Genomic DNA, 19,043 nt, shown 5'->3' with positions numbered 1-19,043 from the left:
ACTATTCTAAAATGCTGGGGCAGGAGACCAAGAGGTTGTAACAGTTCTCATAAACAAATTGTAGCATGACTCTAAACACATCGAACAATAACACACTTGCACTGTGACTTTGGCATTGACAGTCAGTGAAAGTTATAACGGTGGCAATTTTATTGTAGAGAGGAAAGGAGGAAAAGTTAATTCCCAGAATTATGTAACACAACAATACTGACTGACTCCGCTGGGATTACTGGCAGAAAATATCACAGAGGACTAAGACTACTGTGTTTATTTACAGTACACTCTGAAGTACAACCTCGATTGGGATGATGTGTAAAATGTAAATGGAACAGATGCAATCATTTGCAAATGAACTGTGTTTACCGGCAACGGTTCTTCGAAGTGTTCCTGAGCCCATGTAGTAACATCATTTATACAATCACGTGTTCAAAAAGTGGTGAACCTCGTTCCACTCTTGCTCGTGAGCAACTGAGCCTTTCCAGGATGCCCCTTTCATACCCTATCACGATACTAGCACCTGTTACCAATCAACCTGTTTACCTTACCTAACCTTTCCCAGTCTTTAGTTGCATGTTTTATTCATGTTTTACTCCCAACTTTTTGGGAAATGGGGTTGTAGTGTTCCTAGTCAGCTGCTTTGTAGGATTATTTTCATCTTCATTCAGCACACTGTCTCACACAAAGTAGTTGCTTGTGCACATTTAGTAAAATTTCATGAAAATAAGTTGCACTATGTTACATATACCAGCTACAGCTACACACACACACACACACACACACACACGCAGGTCTGATCCCTGCAGCGTTTCTCACCTTGTAAAGTCCAAAGAAGCCAAGGTCCCTGATGACGGACAGGGCACTGACCCTCGGCCCTGTGGTGATCTCTCCTGCCACCTGCAGACGGATCTTTACAATCTCCAGAGGGTTGGTGAAGATCACCTGGGAGCCACCAGCCTGTAGGAACAGAAAGACAAACGAACTGGCTACTTAAACAGAAACTGACTCTGACATATAAGCTGCCACAAACAACACCCAATTTCCAAATTAATCTTCTCTGTTTAATATGAGATTTTGAATGTCCGAGTTCCACTGAAGACAAAGTGTTCATTTCAACATGCTGCACTAATTGAATAATCAAACCCATTATAATACAATCAAGATTGGAAATGTAACTATTATCTTGCTTGGGACCAACGCCAGCAAGTGATGCAACTTCACTAAAGTGTCGCCTCAGGAACCAGCTGCCAACCAGCTTGTGGAGAGCACAGGAGAGTACCGGGAAATCCAGCTGATGCAGTCGAGTCTGTCAGCTGTTTGTCTTCATCATGCAGACCCTGCGGGTACTTGTCTTTCTCTCTCTAACCTCTCAAACCTGTACTTGTGAGGGGAGGGCAGCAACACCGCAGCAAGTTCAGACCGGTCTGTGTGCCTTTCAGGTCGGCTGGGCTTTTAAGTATAAGAGGTAGCTGCTGTGGTGGAGTTGTGGCAAGACAAATGGTTGACTGTGTCTCGTCAGGGAACATGACGGCATTTCCAAAATGCTTCACGGCACTGAGAAATGTTTAGATCGTTTCTTTATTTGGCAGGTTTTTCCCTTAAATTCTCACTCTCTTTCCCAGCATTGTCTCGCTGCTGTTCTTGTTCTGACCTCCCCTCAAACGATCTCTCTCATCTTCTCTAATATTGTCTCCCTCATGCTACGGTTGCCAGTGGTTACCGTAGCTACACGCAAAAGGGCGGCGCATCGCAATTAGACAGCAATCGGTTGCCATGGCGCCGGGTCTGTCTTAAATAGGCCTGGTCTGTTTGTTGTTGTTTCTCTCCTTGTCTCACCCTTGTCCATTCGCTTCATTATGAATGATGGATTGTGCTTCTCGCCTGTTGCCTTATGGGAAAGCATCAAGCTCCAATCTGCAACATTTTTTTTTTTTTTTTTTTTTGCTAAATGTCCCTCAGTTCTAAGTGTTACCATAAGAGACGAGAGGGAGGAGGGAGGGACAGAGATCATAATAGTCTCATTGAAGGTGTGTGCAGTCGCTATAGCGGGCTACAGCTTCCCTTCCAGACCCAATGAGAGGCTGTGAATAGCAGGAGGGCTGCTACATCTCACAGCTAACTCTTTATGACTTGTTTTATGGAAATAACCTAGTTGATTACATGCTGGCTAATAGCGCCAGCATTAAGAGGCTATTGGCTCCGGCCCCTAGCGGTGTTGGCTGCTTCAATTGGATACTAATGAGACTGGAGATGGAGGAGATGGAGATGTTGTTTACTTGAGGAGAGTAAACAACAACATTGTTCAGAGAGACGAGCTGACAATTAGACCTGACAACATGAGATAAAAGGAGTGACAATGCGGAGCTTTTTGCTCGCTCCGCCATCCCACATTCCTACTTAACTGTGGAAAATCACTCGAAAACTTTGAACATCCCGGACGGGGGGGAAGAAGAGTGAAAAAATAGAGAATCGGACAAATAAACAAAGCGAGCTAATGAGAGAGAAAAAGATTGTGAGACAGAAACAGAGAGAGGAGTAGTCAAAACAAGAGAAGTGAGGGAAGGTCGAGGTTGAGGTGGAGAGGTTGAGGGTTGTGATTATGGAGTGACAGCGTTGGCGGCTCTCTCATGATTCCCAGGTAATTACAAGGCAAGGTGATCCTTAGAAACCTGGGACGTCAGCACCTTATGCACGCATCACAGCTCCTGGCTGAGTGTGTGTGTGTGTATGTGTGTGCTGCAGAAAGAGCTTAGTAATGTTTGAGGAACCCCCCCCCCCCCCCCCCCCCCACCGCTCACAACACTAATACACACGCCAACTTCTCACTTATGGCCATACAACAGATTAGCACCCACTGAAAGCGTTAGTCGCTATCCATAAATACTAATCTCACTTTCATTTGTATTAAACGCCCGTCATGCTACATGTGCAGGTTCGTGTGTGCGTATTAGATTCTCTGATAATGTTTTCATAATTCAGGCCTGAATAAGAAACCTATTACTAAGACTTAAACCAGCCATGCAAACTGTGATACACTCACAATGAACGCAAACAAAGTATTACTTTATTTTGACTCTAAGTTCTGCCCCACTCCTCCTCTCGGCGAGTATTTTGTGTAACTTAAGTCCTAAAATGCAGGCCAGTGACTGCCAGATAAGCATCGAGCCAGCTCAGTCAACGGAGCATGCCATTCTTACCAAATAATCATTAGAAACTGGCAACCTGCATGGGAGCTTAATGATGCTGAGCCACGGGGCTTAGAGAGGGAAAGAGGAGGGAGCAAGAGGAGGAGGTGAGGAGAGGAAAAAGTAGGTGAGAAAAGGAGAGGAGCAGCACAGTAGAGGAGTTGCTTTCGATGCGTTTAGGACACAGAAGGGAACATATAACACGACTATTCCCCTGTTCCCTCTCTCTCTTTCTGTCTTTCGCTTTATAGACTGTGGACCTGAGGCTGACACTGTGGTCCAAACCAACACTTTCACAGCTACCAAATGATATAAACAGATTTCATGTGCTGTGGCTGGAGCCTCACTAAAAAAGGGATTGAGGAGGGTTGGACTTCTGTGTGTGTGCGTGTGTGTGTAAGATAAAGTGGCTGGCAGAGTGCAGTGCCAGCACTAACACCGGGGCCTCAGCCAGGATGAAAGGAGCTGTCACGACGGCTCACGGAGGAAAAGAGGAAAAATACATCCATCCGCGCTCCTCTCCTCTACATTTATCCCCTCCTCTCCCTATGCATCTGTTATGGTTCTGCTTCTCAATCCATATGGGTTGTACAAAAAAAAAAGGCAACCACTACTTTTCACACCCAGTACCGCGTGGAACATTTCTTCAGTACATTTGCTTTCCTGTACTTACTGCCCTTTTTTTCATTTTGTCGCCATCCAAAATGGAACGCTACATTTAAGTTGCAGCAAATGTGCGGTGCTAAAACATTTCTTCAACATATTCCTAGAACTAATAAGGTCAATTGAACGTGCCTGAGTGGAGCTAAACCCATAATGACTTGTGTATCCTGAAATACTTTGCTTTAGTGATCAGCATCAAAAGAGGGTTGAGTGAAAGACCTTCTTTCATTTGCTCAGGCTAAAGCTGCCGGCCTTGGTGGACTCACAGTCTGTACGTGTGTATGTGTATGTGCGTGTGTGTGCGTGCACTGGTGGGAGACTGTGACAGCTCAGTGATCAAAACCTATGATGGGAGGGGAGCAGGTAACAGACTTGTGGGGGTAGCGGTGGGGGAGTCTCAGGTAGCAGCCGCTGTCAATCTTCGTCTCCTCCCTGGAAGTGTGTGTGTGCGTGCGTGTGTGTGTGTGCCTGTGGACCTGCATGCTCTTCTGTTTGTCATGTATGCACACACTCGTGCGAGCATGTACAGTAAGCTCGTTTTCTCTTTCATGTGTGATCGTTACATGTTCCATCAACAAACGGTGACTTCTGGCGTCCAAACAGGTCCGTGTCTGTCTGCTCAACTGTCAGAGGGGCGGCACTCAGAAAACAGGTAAACATAGCTGAGAGATGTATGCTGCCTCAGTACTGCATATACTGTGCGTATACTGCACAGCATCATTTCAGCACAGTGCAGTTTGAAGAGCCAGGATGATGAAGAGGGAGGGAGAAGGGCTGCATGTTTGGGATTTTGGGAAAGTGAACACTGAATTATGTAATGTTGACTGAATTTGAGTTAAGCACAAACAGGCTGAATATCTGTGGCCAGTTTCACATTGACAACACTCTCATAGGAGAGATCTGGGACAGGAGCTGATAGGAACCTTTACCTGGTGACGAGGTATGACTCTTTGGTAGCATTAGACATTGACTTAACCAAGAAAAACTATCAGCACTTTTAGGATTTTTCATGTCTTGGTGAATTAAGTTTGTTGTTTTGCCCCTTTTCGCAGTTGCCGTGCTTTTACATACTGTACAAATATAACTGTGTTTTGCTGTAGATGTTACATTTTATAACCAAACCACTTCCATATTACCAAAGCTGCTGCTTTTTTTCTCAGCTCCTTACCAGCGGAGCTGCAGCAATGTTACATCAGCTTTCAGCCGAGCTTGCTGCTCCTCCTCAGTCATCACCATGATATGAATTTTCTTTTTAATCTCACTGAAAACTCTGCAAGTACTATCATGAACAATATGATACGGCACACCCCTAAACATAAAAACCATTGTGTCTTTTTAAAAGTAAAAAAAAGCTCCTGAATGTAACACTCAGTGGTCTTAAATTTGGTGTTCATCGCCAAGCTAGTTTTACACTTTACTTAACTTCTTACAAAATCCAACAGTTGACTTGACTTACACATCCACCGGCCAGGATCTCCGCTGCCAGGGGGACTGTGCCATCTTTCTGTCTGGTCTTTCCTCGCACAAAGTCGTTCACCTAAAACAACAAAGGTTACAATATCAGGAAAAGACCAAGCTAGGTGGGACACTGTTTGAATATACAGTCATTATACAGCGTACAATGTTTAATGTAGGACCTGAAAATGCAGAAAATTAATAGAATAAATATTAATGTGCCTTAATTTTGACAACGTTTCATTATTTTAATTCCCAACTGGAGTTTCTGACTTTACATTTAAGGCATACAGCATCAATCAACATACACCGACATGTTGTAATGCTGCTGTTTGCACCACAAATATTACGTGCCGTAGATGCTGTTTGTCAAGATGCTTGATTGACAGTTAACAGATGTCAGGAATACAGGAAGGTTAAGCAGGCTTTGTGCATGTGCAACTACACAGTAGGTCATCTATCTTTGTGTGTTATGTGTGCAGTATCGCAAAATATAAAATCCATCCGAAGAATAGTGAAAAAGTGAAAAGTGATGAAATAAATTCATGTGTCTCTGTCTGTGTGAATGTGTATGCGTGTGTCTATGTGCTTCCTAACGCAGTGACTTACTGTGAGCTTTATGGCTTTCTCGGGCGCCACACCCAGTAGCTGTGGTACAAGACCTATCATTAGAAAAAGACCAGATGATTAGGAAAAAAAAGAGTGCTGTGGTACCCCTACTCACTCACTCACTCACACACACACACGCACACACGCACACACACATACATGCATATACATACATATACCACTTCCACACAGTCCACATGATGTGTGGCTTCCCGTTGCATGTGTCCAACCCCTGCAAGATCCCCCAGACGCTAATGAAATCTATTGATGTGGAGTGTGGGGACATCAGAGTAGCAACGAGAGAGAGGGAGAGAGAGGAAGAAAGAGAGGATGAAGAGGGAGAAACTGCTTCCCAGAATAGGAAAAAAGGGCAGAGTATAAAACAAACCGACCAAAAGTTTACGCAGACCTCAATTACAACCCGGAGCAGGATAAAAATAAACAAAATAATCACAACAGAGCAAAATGAAACTTGGCCCCCTACCCAGCCCCAAGGCAAGAAGAACACACACACACACACACACACACACACACACACACACACACACACACACACACACACACTCTTCCTCAAAGTAGCAAACACATTTAATAATCTACAGTAGTTTGTGTATAACGAGGCCACACACACACATAATCATATACTCAATTTGGAGCTTGGCGAATGTACCTGCCTGGAACTCATAAAAAGCAAAATCATTTTTGAAATATTTTTTTCCCAAATGCTGACACTCTTTCCTCAGCACACAACATACTATGAGGGCATAAACACACAAGAAGACATGGAAAAACACACCAAATTCACTCTGGTAAAATTGGACGCATAAAAAAAAAAAGAGAGAGAGCTTGAAAAGATGCTCCTGTTCCTCTTTTGTTGTTTTGTTGAGGGATCCTGGCATCATGATACATCAGCAATCGTGCCAATTTTGCTCCTTCTTGACTAAGCACACATTCTTACGTGGTTTTTAGCGAAGGCACTTTGATCTTATATTGCATAACTACAGTTTGGCTGTCAGGATATCTGTCTGTCTGTCTGTCTGTCTGTCTGTCTGTCTGTCTGTCTGTCTGTCTGTCTGTCTGTCTGTCAGTCTATCTGGAGCCAAACCCATCTGCCTCTGTGTCTGCAAAGCCATTCCACTCTTGATGGCCTTTGTGTTTCCCACAGAAATTCAAGCATTCAAGTTTCCTCTTGGGAGCCCAGTGCTGTCAATCAAAAGCATGAGATTTTTAAAAGGCCCTCGCCACTGTTCCAGGGGACCTTTTTTTTCAATCTGACCCCAACGATACTGACACACACACCCTGAAGACAGGGCAAGTAGTCATTAGGGATGTCATGCCCCGGTATGTGCGTACCTGTATGACCAAGAAGTCACCTGCATGTCCGTGTGTGCATGCCTACATACTTGTGCGTCTGCTCAGTGTCTGCGTATGTGTTTGTATGAGTGTGTAAGGCCAGACATGCGACATCACCACATCATGACACAGGCCTAAAGGTATGTGGCCTCGCGTGTGACGTTCATTGTCCTGCTCTGAAAGTCCCCAGCCAGCCGGTAATCACTTCAAAGGAGACAGGTCAACAGAGAGGTGAACTTACACCGCCCTCCGTCCAGCCTGCACTTTTCTTCTCCTCTTGTCTCCTCTTTTATCGTCCCTACTACTCGTTTTTCTTTCTTCTCTCTCAGCTCTTTCTTTTTTCAAAACGTTTTTGTGGATTTCATTACCTGTGAGTTGTTTTTTCTAAAGGCTGTCTGGAAATTTCGTTCTGACTTAAGAACAAGTATTGTATGTTAAACCTACCACCACCATGTTCTTGGAAACACTGTTTACAGAGTGATTTCTACATGCCTAATGGAAAGATCTGGAAAGTACAAGTGATGTGTGTGTGAATGCAAAATGAACATTCCAACACATGCAAGCTGCTGTATTTTTAATGCAGGACAAATGCTGCATGATAAGCTCAAAGATGATGTCTACAGTTTGCACCCATGGCTTATTTGCAGAACTAAGACCAGGTGGATATTTGACATTACACATTAAATAAATAAAGTTTCAATTTATGGTCATGCACACTGACCTCGGTAAAGGCCGAAGAAGCCCTCATAGCGCACCACCTTCTTGAAGCAATCGAAGCTGCTCTTGTACATGAGCTCTCCCACCAGGGAACCACTGCTCCTCTGGTTCTGCATACGTGTCTTCACCAGATCAATCGGATACACGGCTGTAGCACCCACAGCTACAGAAAATGAAAAAAAAAAAAGAAGCTTATTTAGATACTTGTGACACATTATGAGGGCACAGTTTATTTCAATACACATATTCACTTAAGTGGTTTACTGTTATGACCACACCACCGCTGTCCACTGCTTGCCTTAACCAGCATCTGCATCCCAACCTCTGCCTATAATGCATATTTGTGTTTTGCAAGTGAAGACAAGAGTAATAAAAAATGTTTCAAAACGCCACAGATGAGTTGGAGTAAAGACAAAACAGAGTTCTGTTAATGGCTTAAAGCTGCAGTTTCCTTTGAAACTAGACATGTAGATTACATGGATGGTTTGCCAATACTGTTAACAATGGGCTTATGCAAGACCTACTCGAACAAATAGATTTTTTATAATGATTTAAGAGAAATGGTCGCATACATCTATTTTCTTGGACATGAGCTTTGTTCTTAGATGAGAGTGAAATTCACCAGCGGTTCAGGCCTGTCTTGAGGGTCATGAACAAGTGGTCTGCCTTTCTCCACAGGGTAAAATCACTTGCCCTAATCTTGATGAGTTTGGAGTTTAAAAAAATAATCCAATATCAGTAGAAATGACTGAAGAAAACAAAAACATCCTACACAAGTATTTAAATTGCTTTTTACACAGGAACTTGTACAGTTAAGTAGCTGTTGGAAAATTGTCTCCAAAAGCAAAAAGCTCCAAATTTTAAATTTATGTTTGTGTGGTTAAGAGAATTTGGTAATCTCACCAAAGCTCTGGTACAAGCAAACCTCACAGAAAGAAGTATGAGAGGTTTAGGATGAGAGTAAACACTGCAAACAAGATTCTCTTCATCTCCATTATACCGGAGATAGGTGAGAAAACATGTCTTTGTGATTTGGGTGAAGTGATCCTTTAAGAGGAAGAAGAGGAAAAAGGTAGAGGAGGAAGGGAAGTCTGTGGGGGTAATGCTGAGAAAGACGTTAAAGTGTTTTGAGTCCCAGTGTCTTCGGCCCGTCAGACGGACACAAACAAAAAGAACCGACCCAAGGCGACAGACTTAATTAGAGAGAGACGGAGAGAGAAAAAGGGATGGCAGACCCATACCTCCTTATTAAGCTGTCTCCCTTGGGATAGAAGGAGGAGGAGAAGGGAGGAATGAAGGAAGGGAGGAGGAGGAGGAGTAGGAAAAACAGTGGGGAGTCTGAGTCCAAACACAAGACCCAGGCACCGCCCTTCACCCCCACTCTCATCCTCCCTCTTCTGATCACTCACACAGGTACAAAAGAATCCACACAGGAAGGTTTTCTCATGGCACGCAGAGAGGCGAGAGACAGGACAGAGCGAGACAGGGGGACGATAAAGAGCGGGAAAGAGATAGAGAGAGACAGAGAGAGAGAGAGAGAGAGAGAGAGAGAGAGAGAGAGAGAGAGAGATTGAGCGAGAAAGAGAGGGAGCACTTCTCTTTAAGCAGGGAGCAACAGTTACTCTTGTAAGCAAGGGACAGGGCAATAGAGGGGCCATTGTCCTCTGTCTCGCTCTCACCCTTTTCTTATGGGGGGGGGGCATATAGGCATGCAAGCAGGTAGGTGGGTGGGTGGTGGGGTGAAGGTATGCAGGGAGCCAATGAGACATGACTCTTACCCCCTGCAATTGAGCCAAGGGTGAACCTGTAGGCCGACTCTGCCACCTGGATGAAGATGGGGCGGGAGCCATCACTGCCCAACTGCTGCTTACACAACGGAAAAGAGACAGTACAGACATTAGAGCAGAAGTGGACCACAGTAAATTGAAACTGTGAGACGGAGCAGCGAAAGAGAGACATGACTCTAGACAGACCACTTCAGGACAGTTTCACATTATATGATGCATGCCACACATCTAATTCCAGCACCCTGCAAGATAGATTACAGGCTATTATCTAAATCATCTGTCACACCTGCTGTAGGGTGTTTGACAGCAAGTCACAATTTCATGATGGACACCGGTATAAAGTATAATGATCATTTCATAAAACTATGCTGACAAGAGAGTGGGAGTGGGAAGATACTTGAAACTTTCTGATACAAGGTATCACATGGATAGTGTAACAAATAGTTCCCTTTGCATTTACTTTATATGTACTTCTTTCAAATACGCACATCATTAATTGCCAAATAAATCTGGAAGTGATCTTAGCACACCTTTGTGATTATCACCACGCTATGCAAAGAGCAGAAGAGTGTTAGTAGCCTGCATTCACCACACAGTAACATAAGCCACACTCCCCTCACCACCTGAGGTACCTGTTGCCTTGTCTGGTCTGCCTAGGCCTGGCCTCTCGACCCTGGGGAGAGGTTGGGGGGTGGAGTGTCGTAAGTATGTATTTGTGTGGGTATGTGTGTGTCTGTGTGTGTGTGAGGGGGATGGGAGTACTAGAACAGGTCCACCTGTCAGAGTGAACTCCCTCCCTCCTTTACAATTCATCCCCAGAACTTTCTTCCTGCCTTTAAACGCAACCTCTTCCACTTCTACCGTCCTACTCAGCTCTGTCTGCCTGAGGACTGGTGAAACATGGCAATACCAACTGTCAGGATGTTTGAGAGAGAAAGAGGCAACAACTTAACAGGATATAAAGAGAGAAAGGGTGAACTGAGAGAGAGAGAGAGAGAGAGAGAGAGAGAGAGAGAGAGAATGAGAGAGAGAGAGAGAGAGAGAAGTAGATCAAAAAAGGAAATGGAAGAGAACTAGCAAAAGATGACAGAGAGCTCCAGCTAGCTGGCGGCCAGCCCCTGAGGCCAAACCACAAGGGCCTAAAGTGGCTCATTGTGGTGGGACTGGCGTCTGTGTAGTGCTGGGCCCCTTTGCTTTCTCCCCTTTGGCCCCCGCCTGCTCCAATACGGCCTGGCCAAGCCTTTACTGTAGCGCTGGAACCCACCAGGCAACACAACTCCAACCAAACAGGCCCGACAAGGAAAACAGTCCTCTGCTCATCTGTCTGGCTGTCCATACGTCCTTCTTTCTCTTCTACATTACAAATTGCTCTTGTTAGCTGCTGCAAAGTCTCTTCAAATCTATTATTTGCAAACTGAAGCATGTTTGAGGTTCATCAGGTCTTGAGGATGGTTCTGCTTTCCTTCATATTCCTGGATTTGTGAGTTCGGTGAGTATGTTTTTTTAAGACATCAACCACATGTCAGGGAGAGGTCTGGTGGTGTTTTGACTCAAGAAAGTTTAAGTCTGTGATGGGAAGTTACGTGGACACAAGTTGAACCTCGGTATGAACTTCTGAAAATGAGCACGACTGACGAGTACAGGCCAACTGGCACTTTGGGGGCAAACTTTCCACTTTACATCTGACAAGTCTTGCTTGGATCTGTGTCCGTGTATTTTTTATTTTTTTTTTTTCACTTACACCTTACTCTAAAACAATCATCACGAATCAAACGGATGCTTTGTTGTGAGGGATTGATTACTTGTGAACAGGAGATGTCATTATTCTTAATTATGTGATAAATCTTCTGCATAGTGACATCAATATGGGACAAAAAAGCTCTGCCAGTGTGGAAGAGGAAACCAACCACATCAGCAAGTCTCCATATTCTGTACCTGTCTCTGGACCTCAGCCAAGTTGTAGGGCAGGGCGCCTTCCTCCAGCGGAGCGATGTTCTCAATGTCCGTTAAACCAACACGTCTGATGAAGAGAGTAAATGGAGAGAGTGAGAGGTTTCAAGTAACTTTCAACTGTTGTAAAAACCCTCAGAGGATTATAATATTTTGTCGATGCAACACCGAGTCCATGACCTTTGGAAGCGCCGTCTGTCAGTCTGCAGTTACTCAAAGTTTATGGATACTTTGCCATCATTCCATGTGAAAACACTGTGGCATTCAAAAATCCAGACCTGTGTTTGGCATGATTGAGTAAGACAACCGATCTATAAGAACTGACAGCTTCCACTCCTTTATCCCTTCATCCAAGTATAACAAAGATGTTTAACCTTTGGATGTGAAACTACTGACTTTTTGAGTCTTTCCATTGCATCTGTATGACGGTCCCAGATTTCCCAGGCTGAGGGAACGGGGAACGCCAAATCCCCCCCACACACCCCTCTCCTCTGAATATTGGGGCTATTATCTCCCGCATCTCCAATCAAGGGGAGTAGAGAGGGCTATTAAAGTATCCCATTGCCCAGAAATAATAATCAGGTGGTGTCTCAGGCCGGGGTTAGAAATTATGAGCGCACTGGTCGGGCTGCGAGGCAGACGCAAAGGAAGTGGGGGAATGTGAGACGCATACAGTTGTTGTGTGCCACGGATCATAGGGACTGGAATTGCCCTTTTTTTAAGATAAATGGGAGTTTGGATTGGTTTTGGACTGAAAGAGGATTCTCTGGCACTGATGTAGTCATGTCTGATTCTTTTGATCCTTTGCAGAGAAGTTTGAGGGGGAAGAAAGCGCTCATCTCTCTGAGGTATGGACCCCGGGGCTAAAGGTGCTCTTTGGGGGGCAAGTGTGGGATAGTCTTACTCCGCACAACAGTTAAATGACTTAGGTATGAATTCAGTTGGGATATGCTATTCCCCCATTACTGCCTGTTCTCAGTGAAATGTGCAATGAATACCTATCACGTCCATATTACTAATGATGATTTCCTCAGTGATCCTACCATCCACCCTTAGACTACACTGAATATAGAAAAGACAGTTATACTCAAAACATTGTCACATTATCAAAACTGAGTTATTAAATCAAAGGTAGGGTGATTTTTGGATGTGCCTTTTTGCTCTTGTTTGAAGATGGGGATGCTTTTTGCCTATGTGTGTTTCTGTCTGTCTTACCCACGGGGCTCTGATAGGTCAGCCAGCTGAAAGAGGATGTCGACCTCCATGGGTGTCACCTGGCCAAACCTCTGAGCTGCCACAATGAACTCCTCTGCAAAGAAAGAGAGATTTGTGTTGAGTTTTTACTAAAATGATGAGCAGCACACCTTATGACACCAAACGACGTTTAGAGACACCAGAGACATTAGACATCTCAATTCCAAATCCACCCATTTTGTGTGCATCTGAGTTCAGGTCATGGTGGCAGAGAGTTTTTCTCTTCAGCCACATCCTCAAGCTCGACCCCAAGGCCCGATGGGATATATATAATTCCTCCAGTGTGTTCTGGGTCTGGAGACCTCCACAGGGAGCAACATCAGGTGCCTGAACAACCTGAATTGCCTCCTTTCAATGCAAAGGAGCTGCAGTCTCCCAGCTCCTTCAGCATGTCTGAGCTCAAGAGCCTCACTTTCAAGCACAGTTTCCATGTCACCATGAGAGTACAAGGGTACAACATCCACATGACTGTGAGTGGGGCACTAATCCAGCCGTCTATCTCATGCTACTTTACACGTGCACTCACTATCTCATGCTACTTTACACGTGCACTCCCTAGCAACTTCATCTCCATAACTCCAAGACAGCAACTCTGTCTTAACTCAAAGCGGGCAATCGGTCTTTTCCAGCCTAACATTTGGAGGTGCTGACAATGTTCCTAAAAGCTGCACAGCTGGCTGCAAACTCACCCAGTGCATGCTGGAGGTCATGGCCTGATGGAGCCAACAGAACTACATCATCAGCAAAGAGCAATGCAATTGAGGTGTCTACAAAGTGAACACTCTCAGCTCCTTGGCTGAGTTTTCAGATTCTGTCCATGGAAATTACAAACAGAATAGGTGATGAGGAACAGCTCTGGTGGATCCCAAAGCTGACTAAAAACTGACCTACCACAGAGAATGCAGACACATATCTCAGTGCAGTTACAGAAGGACCGGCACCCCGTTTTGTGGCAGCATTTTCCATGCAAGGGTAAATAGCTGGTCCACTGTTTGACAACCAAGACAGAATATACACTGCTCCACCAAAATCTTTGTAAATTCCGTAATTTTCAGTTTATGTTCAGGGATTGCTGTATGATAAAGGTATTTTTTCCATGGCAAAGGAACATGACAGTTCACTCATCCACTTTTGTTGTTTATCAGGGCTTTGGTATACAGCAGCAAAGCAAATCTGGCCTGCAGTAAACAAAAATATTTCAATGCCATTGTCACAGTTCATTAACTACAACCTGTCCGAAAAGCAGCACACATTGATTTTAATATCTATCTGCTGCTGTTATGTTCCACTTTGTCATAATATATTTTCATTATTATATGATATTTTACACACTGCAATTACAACATGAAAATGAGTCAAAATATGTAGCAACGAGCTGAATTAACCACCTAAAACTTCAATCTGTGACAAACAAGAGCGGTTTCCTGTGACTAACAACTGTGACTGACATCTCTTTTATTCTTTTACTAAGCTTTCATGATACTGCATCATAGACTCAATATCACCAATTGACATTATGTTGCAGTACACCAACATAATATGATAAAGTGTTCATTTGCACATTCACTGCAATTCTCATGTGGAGGAAGTACAAACATTTACAGTTAGATACCTTGTTTGTGCATTATTTTGTGTGCTGTACCTTTAATTCAGTGGTTTTCATTTTTGGGTATTTCTCTGTTCCCATAGGCTGCCATCTATATCAGTCAAATGGTTTCCCGAATTTTTGTCAACTCAGAGAAAGACTGACTTGCTACTTTGGGCATTTTTCATATTCATACAGATAGATGGGTACTTAGATAAGAAACACTGGATCATACTCCTGGTGCTGCATTTCCTTATGTTCTTTTTGCTCTTGTCAACATACATAAAGGAGTGTAAAATCAGATTGATAAAGTTGACCCTGGCATGCAGAACCCATTGCCAGTACCTGTTTCAGATGTCAGGCTGTTTTAAGGCGAGTTTCCCCTGAAGCTCTGTCACTCAAACCAGTTACCTTCTGTGACTTGGTTGTAGCTTACAAGTAAGCAGTGTCAAAGCATGTTGAATTCATCATAAGGAAATAGAATAAAAAATGGCCATTACAGAGTTATGGACTTCAAGAGTTCTTCTGAGGCAGCTTTAATGTGCCGTAACTTAAGACCTGGTCTATTGTTGGTGGAATAAAGAACAGGTTGACTGTAGGCTGGCTTACAGTGGAGGAGTCAGCATTGTTTGACCTGCTTTATTCAAAGAGCAGCAGGCTGGGGTTGTGACAAAGTCGTGCTACACTGGAGCCATTCACCCCACCGAGGCTCAGCTTACCCCTGAGGCATGCTGTCTTTCTTCCACACACACACACACACACACACACACACACACACACACACACACACACACACACACATAAAAACACACACATCCAGAGATACATGCAGGTAATGCTCACAAGCATGAGAGAGAGCATACTTACACAAGAACAAACTCTTTCTTACACACAAACACACACACACACACACACACACACACACACACACACACACTCAGACAGAGTTCTGTCTGGGGAGATCATAGATCACATTGCTGATAACCTGTCTACCTGTAGCCTGTAGTCACCACTACACACACACACACACACACACACATGCACACACACACACACCTGACTGACCTCTGTACACATTTTATAATTACCTGCCTCTCTCATACAGTATGAAAATGAAAAGCAAAGCTGGACATAGCTGCTGAAATTGTCTGGACTGACACTTACTTCCTGACACAACTTATACTTAGAAGCAAAATATTGTTATTATTAATGTTATTCAAATTAAAATCTTCTTACCATCCTTTGTTAAGGCAATTGGTGCTCTGTTGTTAATGAGTGCTTAATGGAGGTGTGTTCAAAGTATTAGAATAATAATTGTTATTTACACAGCCCTTGTGAAAACAATTACAAAGCACATTATAAATGGATTTTTTAAAAAAAGAAAAGAAATAAAAAACACTAACAGTAGTCTACAGCCTAGCATGGCAGATCTGTGAGGTTGTACTTAAGCACAGCTGTGCCTTGAGCTCAATGCTAACGTCAGTATGCTAACATTGTCACAATGACAATGCTAACATATACGTTAGCAGATATAATTCTTATCATGTTCACCATCTTAGTTTAGCATGTTAGCATGCCAACATTTGCTAATAAGCACCAAACACAAAGAAGAGTTGAGGCTGAATTGAATGTCATTAGTTTTTCGGGTTTTTAGATATAATGTAGGGGACAAACTAATATTTTGATCTGAAGACTACGCTAGATGAAAAGTCAGGGGGTCATCAAAGTTGTTAAAATTTATCCTGAGGGAAACATGAACATTTCACTAAATTCAGCAGTTCATCCAACAGATATTTGACTCAAAACCACAAATGTCATGGTAACGCTAGACAAAACGTAAGGGGATCACCAAAGTCAACAGGCTTCATCCTCACGGGACCTTTAACGTCTCATTTCGTAGAAATCCACTGAATATTTACTGAGATATTTCAGTCTGGACCAAAGTAGTGGACAAACTGATTGACATTACCATTCCTGAGAGATGGTCAAGAAACATTTCGGAGCAATCTCTGCTGTCGCTCCCAGGAACTTGAGAAGTGAACTGACTCACACATCATGAGGTCTGGCACTAACTAATGAAGATGCATTCACAGTATTATGTGGTAATATAAACTTCATCAACACACAGTTGATTTAACCTGTTCACAAACATGCACAGTCATGACTTGCCTTGTGGTGTACACTGCTGGCTCAGTATGAGGTCTCCTGCACATGTATGCACACAAACACTCACACGTGCGCCCTCCCTTTTGTGTAGGCGTTAAGCACAGTAATGGCGTCCCCAAGGTAAAACAGTGGCCTTGTAGCACATGCGGAATCAATCAGGATTATTATGCTTGCGTGCACGCTTGGCTGTGCTAATGTATCTGACTGCTTGTGTGTGCGTGAGAAATGTTTGAAATAGTGTGTTGCAATATACGCACACACTTGATACATGCGGGTGTGTGTACAGTGTGTGTTTGTCGGCCAGCCAGTAGTACATGGAGCCGAGCACTTGTAGTCCCCAAGGAGGCCTTAATGACTCAGGGAGTGGAGGGTGGATGGGTGGTGGCTGTGGAGGTCTGGCTGGCTATGGGCCACCACGGGTCGAGCCAATCCCAGCCTCTGTGTGCCCATGGTGGGAACAGCCTGGGGAGCCCATGGGCTCTTGGTCTGGGTCGGCTATGGTCCACACCCCTGATAAGGCTTCAGATAGCATCATGAGGCTACACTAGTGGCCCTGGGCCATGTAGAGAGAGGTCAGAATTGTTTCTTAAAGATAACCAGAGCAGGAGAGAGGGAGTCAGAAAGAAAGAGACAGAGAAAGGTAGAAAGAAAGAGACAGCTAACCAGGCTTCGTGCCAAGCACTGAGGAAAGGAATGAGAGACAGCAAGTGGGGCAACGAAGTGAGACAGATAAGGACTGAAAGAAACTAACCATGGGAGACAGAGGTAAATAGAGAAAAGGTCTGAAAGAGACAACGGCTATTGGATCGGTAGATAAAAATACCTTGTTTTCATCACCTTGTAGATTTACATCTTTGCTCCTCAGTAATTTAGATGATGGAATTAAGAAGAAGCTTCTAAATGGTTTTAACTATCTAACATGCACTCGATCTACAGCTGAGATTACGCACATCATCCTCCAAATTGTTTTTTAAAGAATTAGAAATGTCATTATCAACCACAAACACCCCAGGACAGATGAAGTGGTCCTCAGATCAGTGCCAGGATGTCTAATAGACAAGACAGGCTCCATCAGGGATTGCGGGTATGCAGTACGTGTGCTGGGTCGGATCCAGCGTGCCCATTTAAATGCCACCGGGAAGGAAGAAAACCAAACAAAAACAAGTTTCCACCCTCCCTCAACAAATACAGACGTAAATGCATTATCTGGAAAACACATTTAATGCTGCCTGTAGTGCGGGTTGGATCACTTTGTGCATTTGAGCACGTACAGTGCATGCTTGCATTTGTCTTGTGTGTGTATGTGTGTCCTGTATGCTGACTGGAGAGAACACTGCTGCATGTGAGTGTGTATATACTCGTAAATGCGTTTGGCTTCCTGCATTCATATAAAGTTTGTGTGGGAGTTTTTGTGGGTTTTTTCCTCGCCAGGTACCTTTGGTAACTTCCACATCGCGCCGGTGGCCGGCCAGGGTGCTGTAGATCTTTCTGATCAGCTCCATGTTGTTGAGAAGCGAGTTGAAGCCGTTGAAGTACGAGAAGCTGACCTGGTGAGATGTGCTGCCACCTGCAACCTGGGCAAGGATGGAGACACAAGTTAAAACACACAATAATATCTTATAATCACCCACATACGCAAACACAACCACAGTACACTATACAATCACACAGGATGCATCTAGATCTAATAATTACATGCAAGTAAACTCTAAAGAATTATGCTAAAAAATCACACATCAAGAGGAAATCTTGACAACAAACCAGTGGTTACTCATCAACGTTGCTCTTTACCATCGCTCCACAGGGAGAAGTAAACCTATTTAAACCACTGCTTTTTCCATCACACAACGAACACTCTCAGGGAGTTTAATTAACTTTCTTTATGAGGTGGAGGAAGTGGTAAAAGAACAGAAAATAGAAAAAAAGGTAAGGGATTAAAAATAGACGCTGGGGTCTTGAGGACATTCCAGGCTTCAGACAAACTCTTTTATGTGAACCAGCATCCCTTCATCATCAAATCACGAGCAGCCCTGAGTGCTGTCTGTTTAGAAATGTGTGTTCCAGTACCTTTCAGACATGCTGCCTGTTTTGGGTAGCTTAGGCCAGAGTATCAGATGAGACTGGTGGCTTTGCAGCTCTTAACAGTGATGAGGGTCGAGGCAATAGAAAACATAGAGCTTCCTTTCACTAGATGGCACTGTTTGCTTTACAGACACATTCAAGAGGGTTGTTCCCAGCTTGCTGTGTTTGCAGGGGTGGAAGCTCTGGCTTGGGTGAAACTGCCCTAAAAGAGGGACACTTTTGTCTCTGTTCACATCTATG

At 43.9% G+C, this 19,043-nt stretch overlaps 1 protein-coding gene across 2 annotated transcripts in view; it reads right to left on the bottom strand.

The window, feature by feature from the left end:
* slc25a13 (solute carrier family 25 member 13) overlaps positions 1 to 19,043 on the bottom strand; it is a 45,455-nt gene that overhangs the window by 9,133 nt on the left and 17,279 nt on the right. For both annotated transcript variants that reach the window (XM_076754678.1, XM_076754679.1), the window contains exons 7-14: positions 18,157 to 18,295; positions 12,932 to 13,025; positions 11,702 to 11,786; positions 9,758 to 9,842; positions 7,984 to 8,142; positions 5,910 to 5,962; positions 5,302 to 5,382; positions 814 to 954 (exon numbers count right to left, since the gene is read on the bottom strand). In XM_076754678.1, coding sequence (XP_076610793.1) covers positions 814 to 954; positions 5,302 to 5,382; positions 5,910 to 5,962; positions 7,984 to 8,142; positions 9,758 to 9,842; positions 11,702 to 11,786; positions 12,932 to 13,025; positions 18,157 to 18,295 — 837 coding nt within the window. The remainder of the gene's footprint in view (positions 1 to 813; positions 955 to 5,301; positions 5,383 to 5,909; positions 5,963 to 7,983; positions 8,143 to 9,757; positions 9,843 to 11,701; positions 11,787 to 12,931; positions 13,026 to 18,156; positions 18,296 to 19,043) is intronic.

The sequence above is a fragment of the Chaetodon auriga genome, chromosome 17 (genome assembly GCF_051107435.1).
Source record: "Chaetodon auriga isolate fChaAug3 chromosome 17, fChaAug3.hap1, whole genome shotgun sequence".
Taxonomy (NCBI): Eukaryota; Metazoa; Chordata; class Actinopteri; order Chaetodontiformes; family Chaetodontidae; genus Chaetodon; species Chaetodon auriga.
The sequence above is the reverse complement of the archived record's forward strand: the minus strand, read 5'-3'. Positions and strand labels throughout refer to the sequence as shown.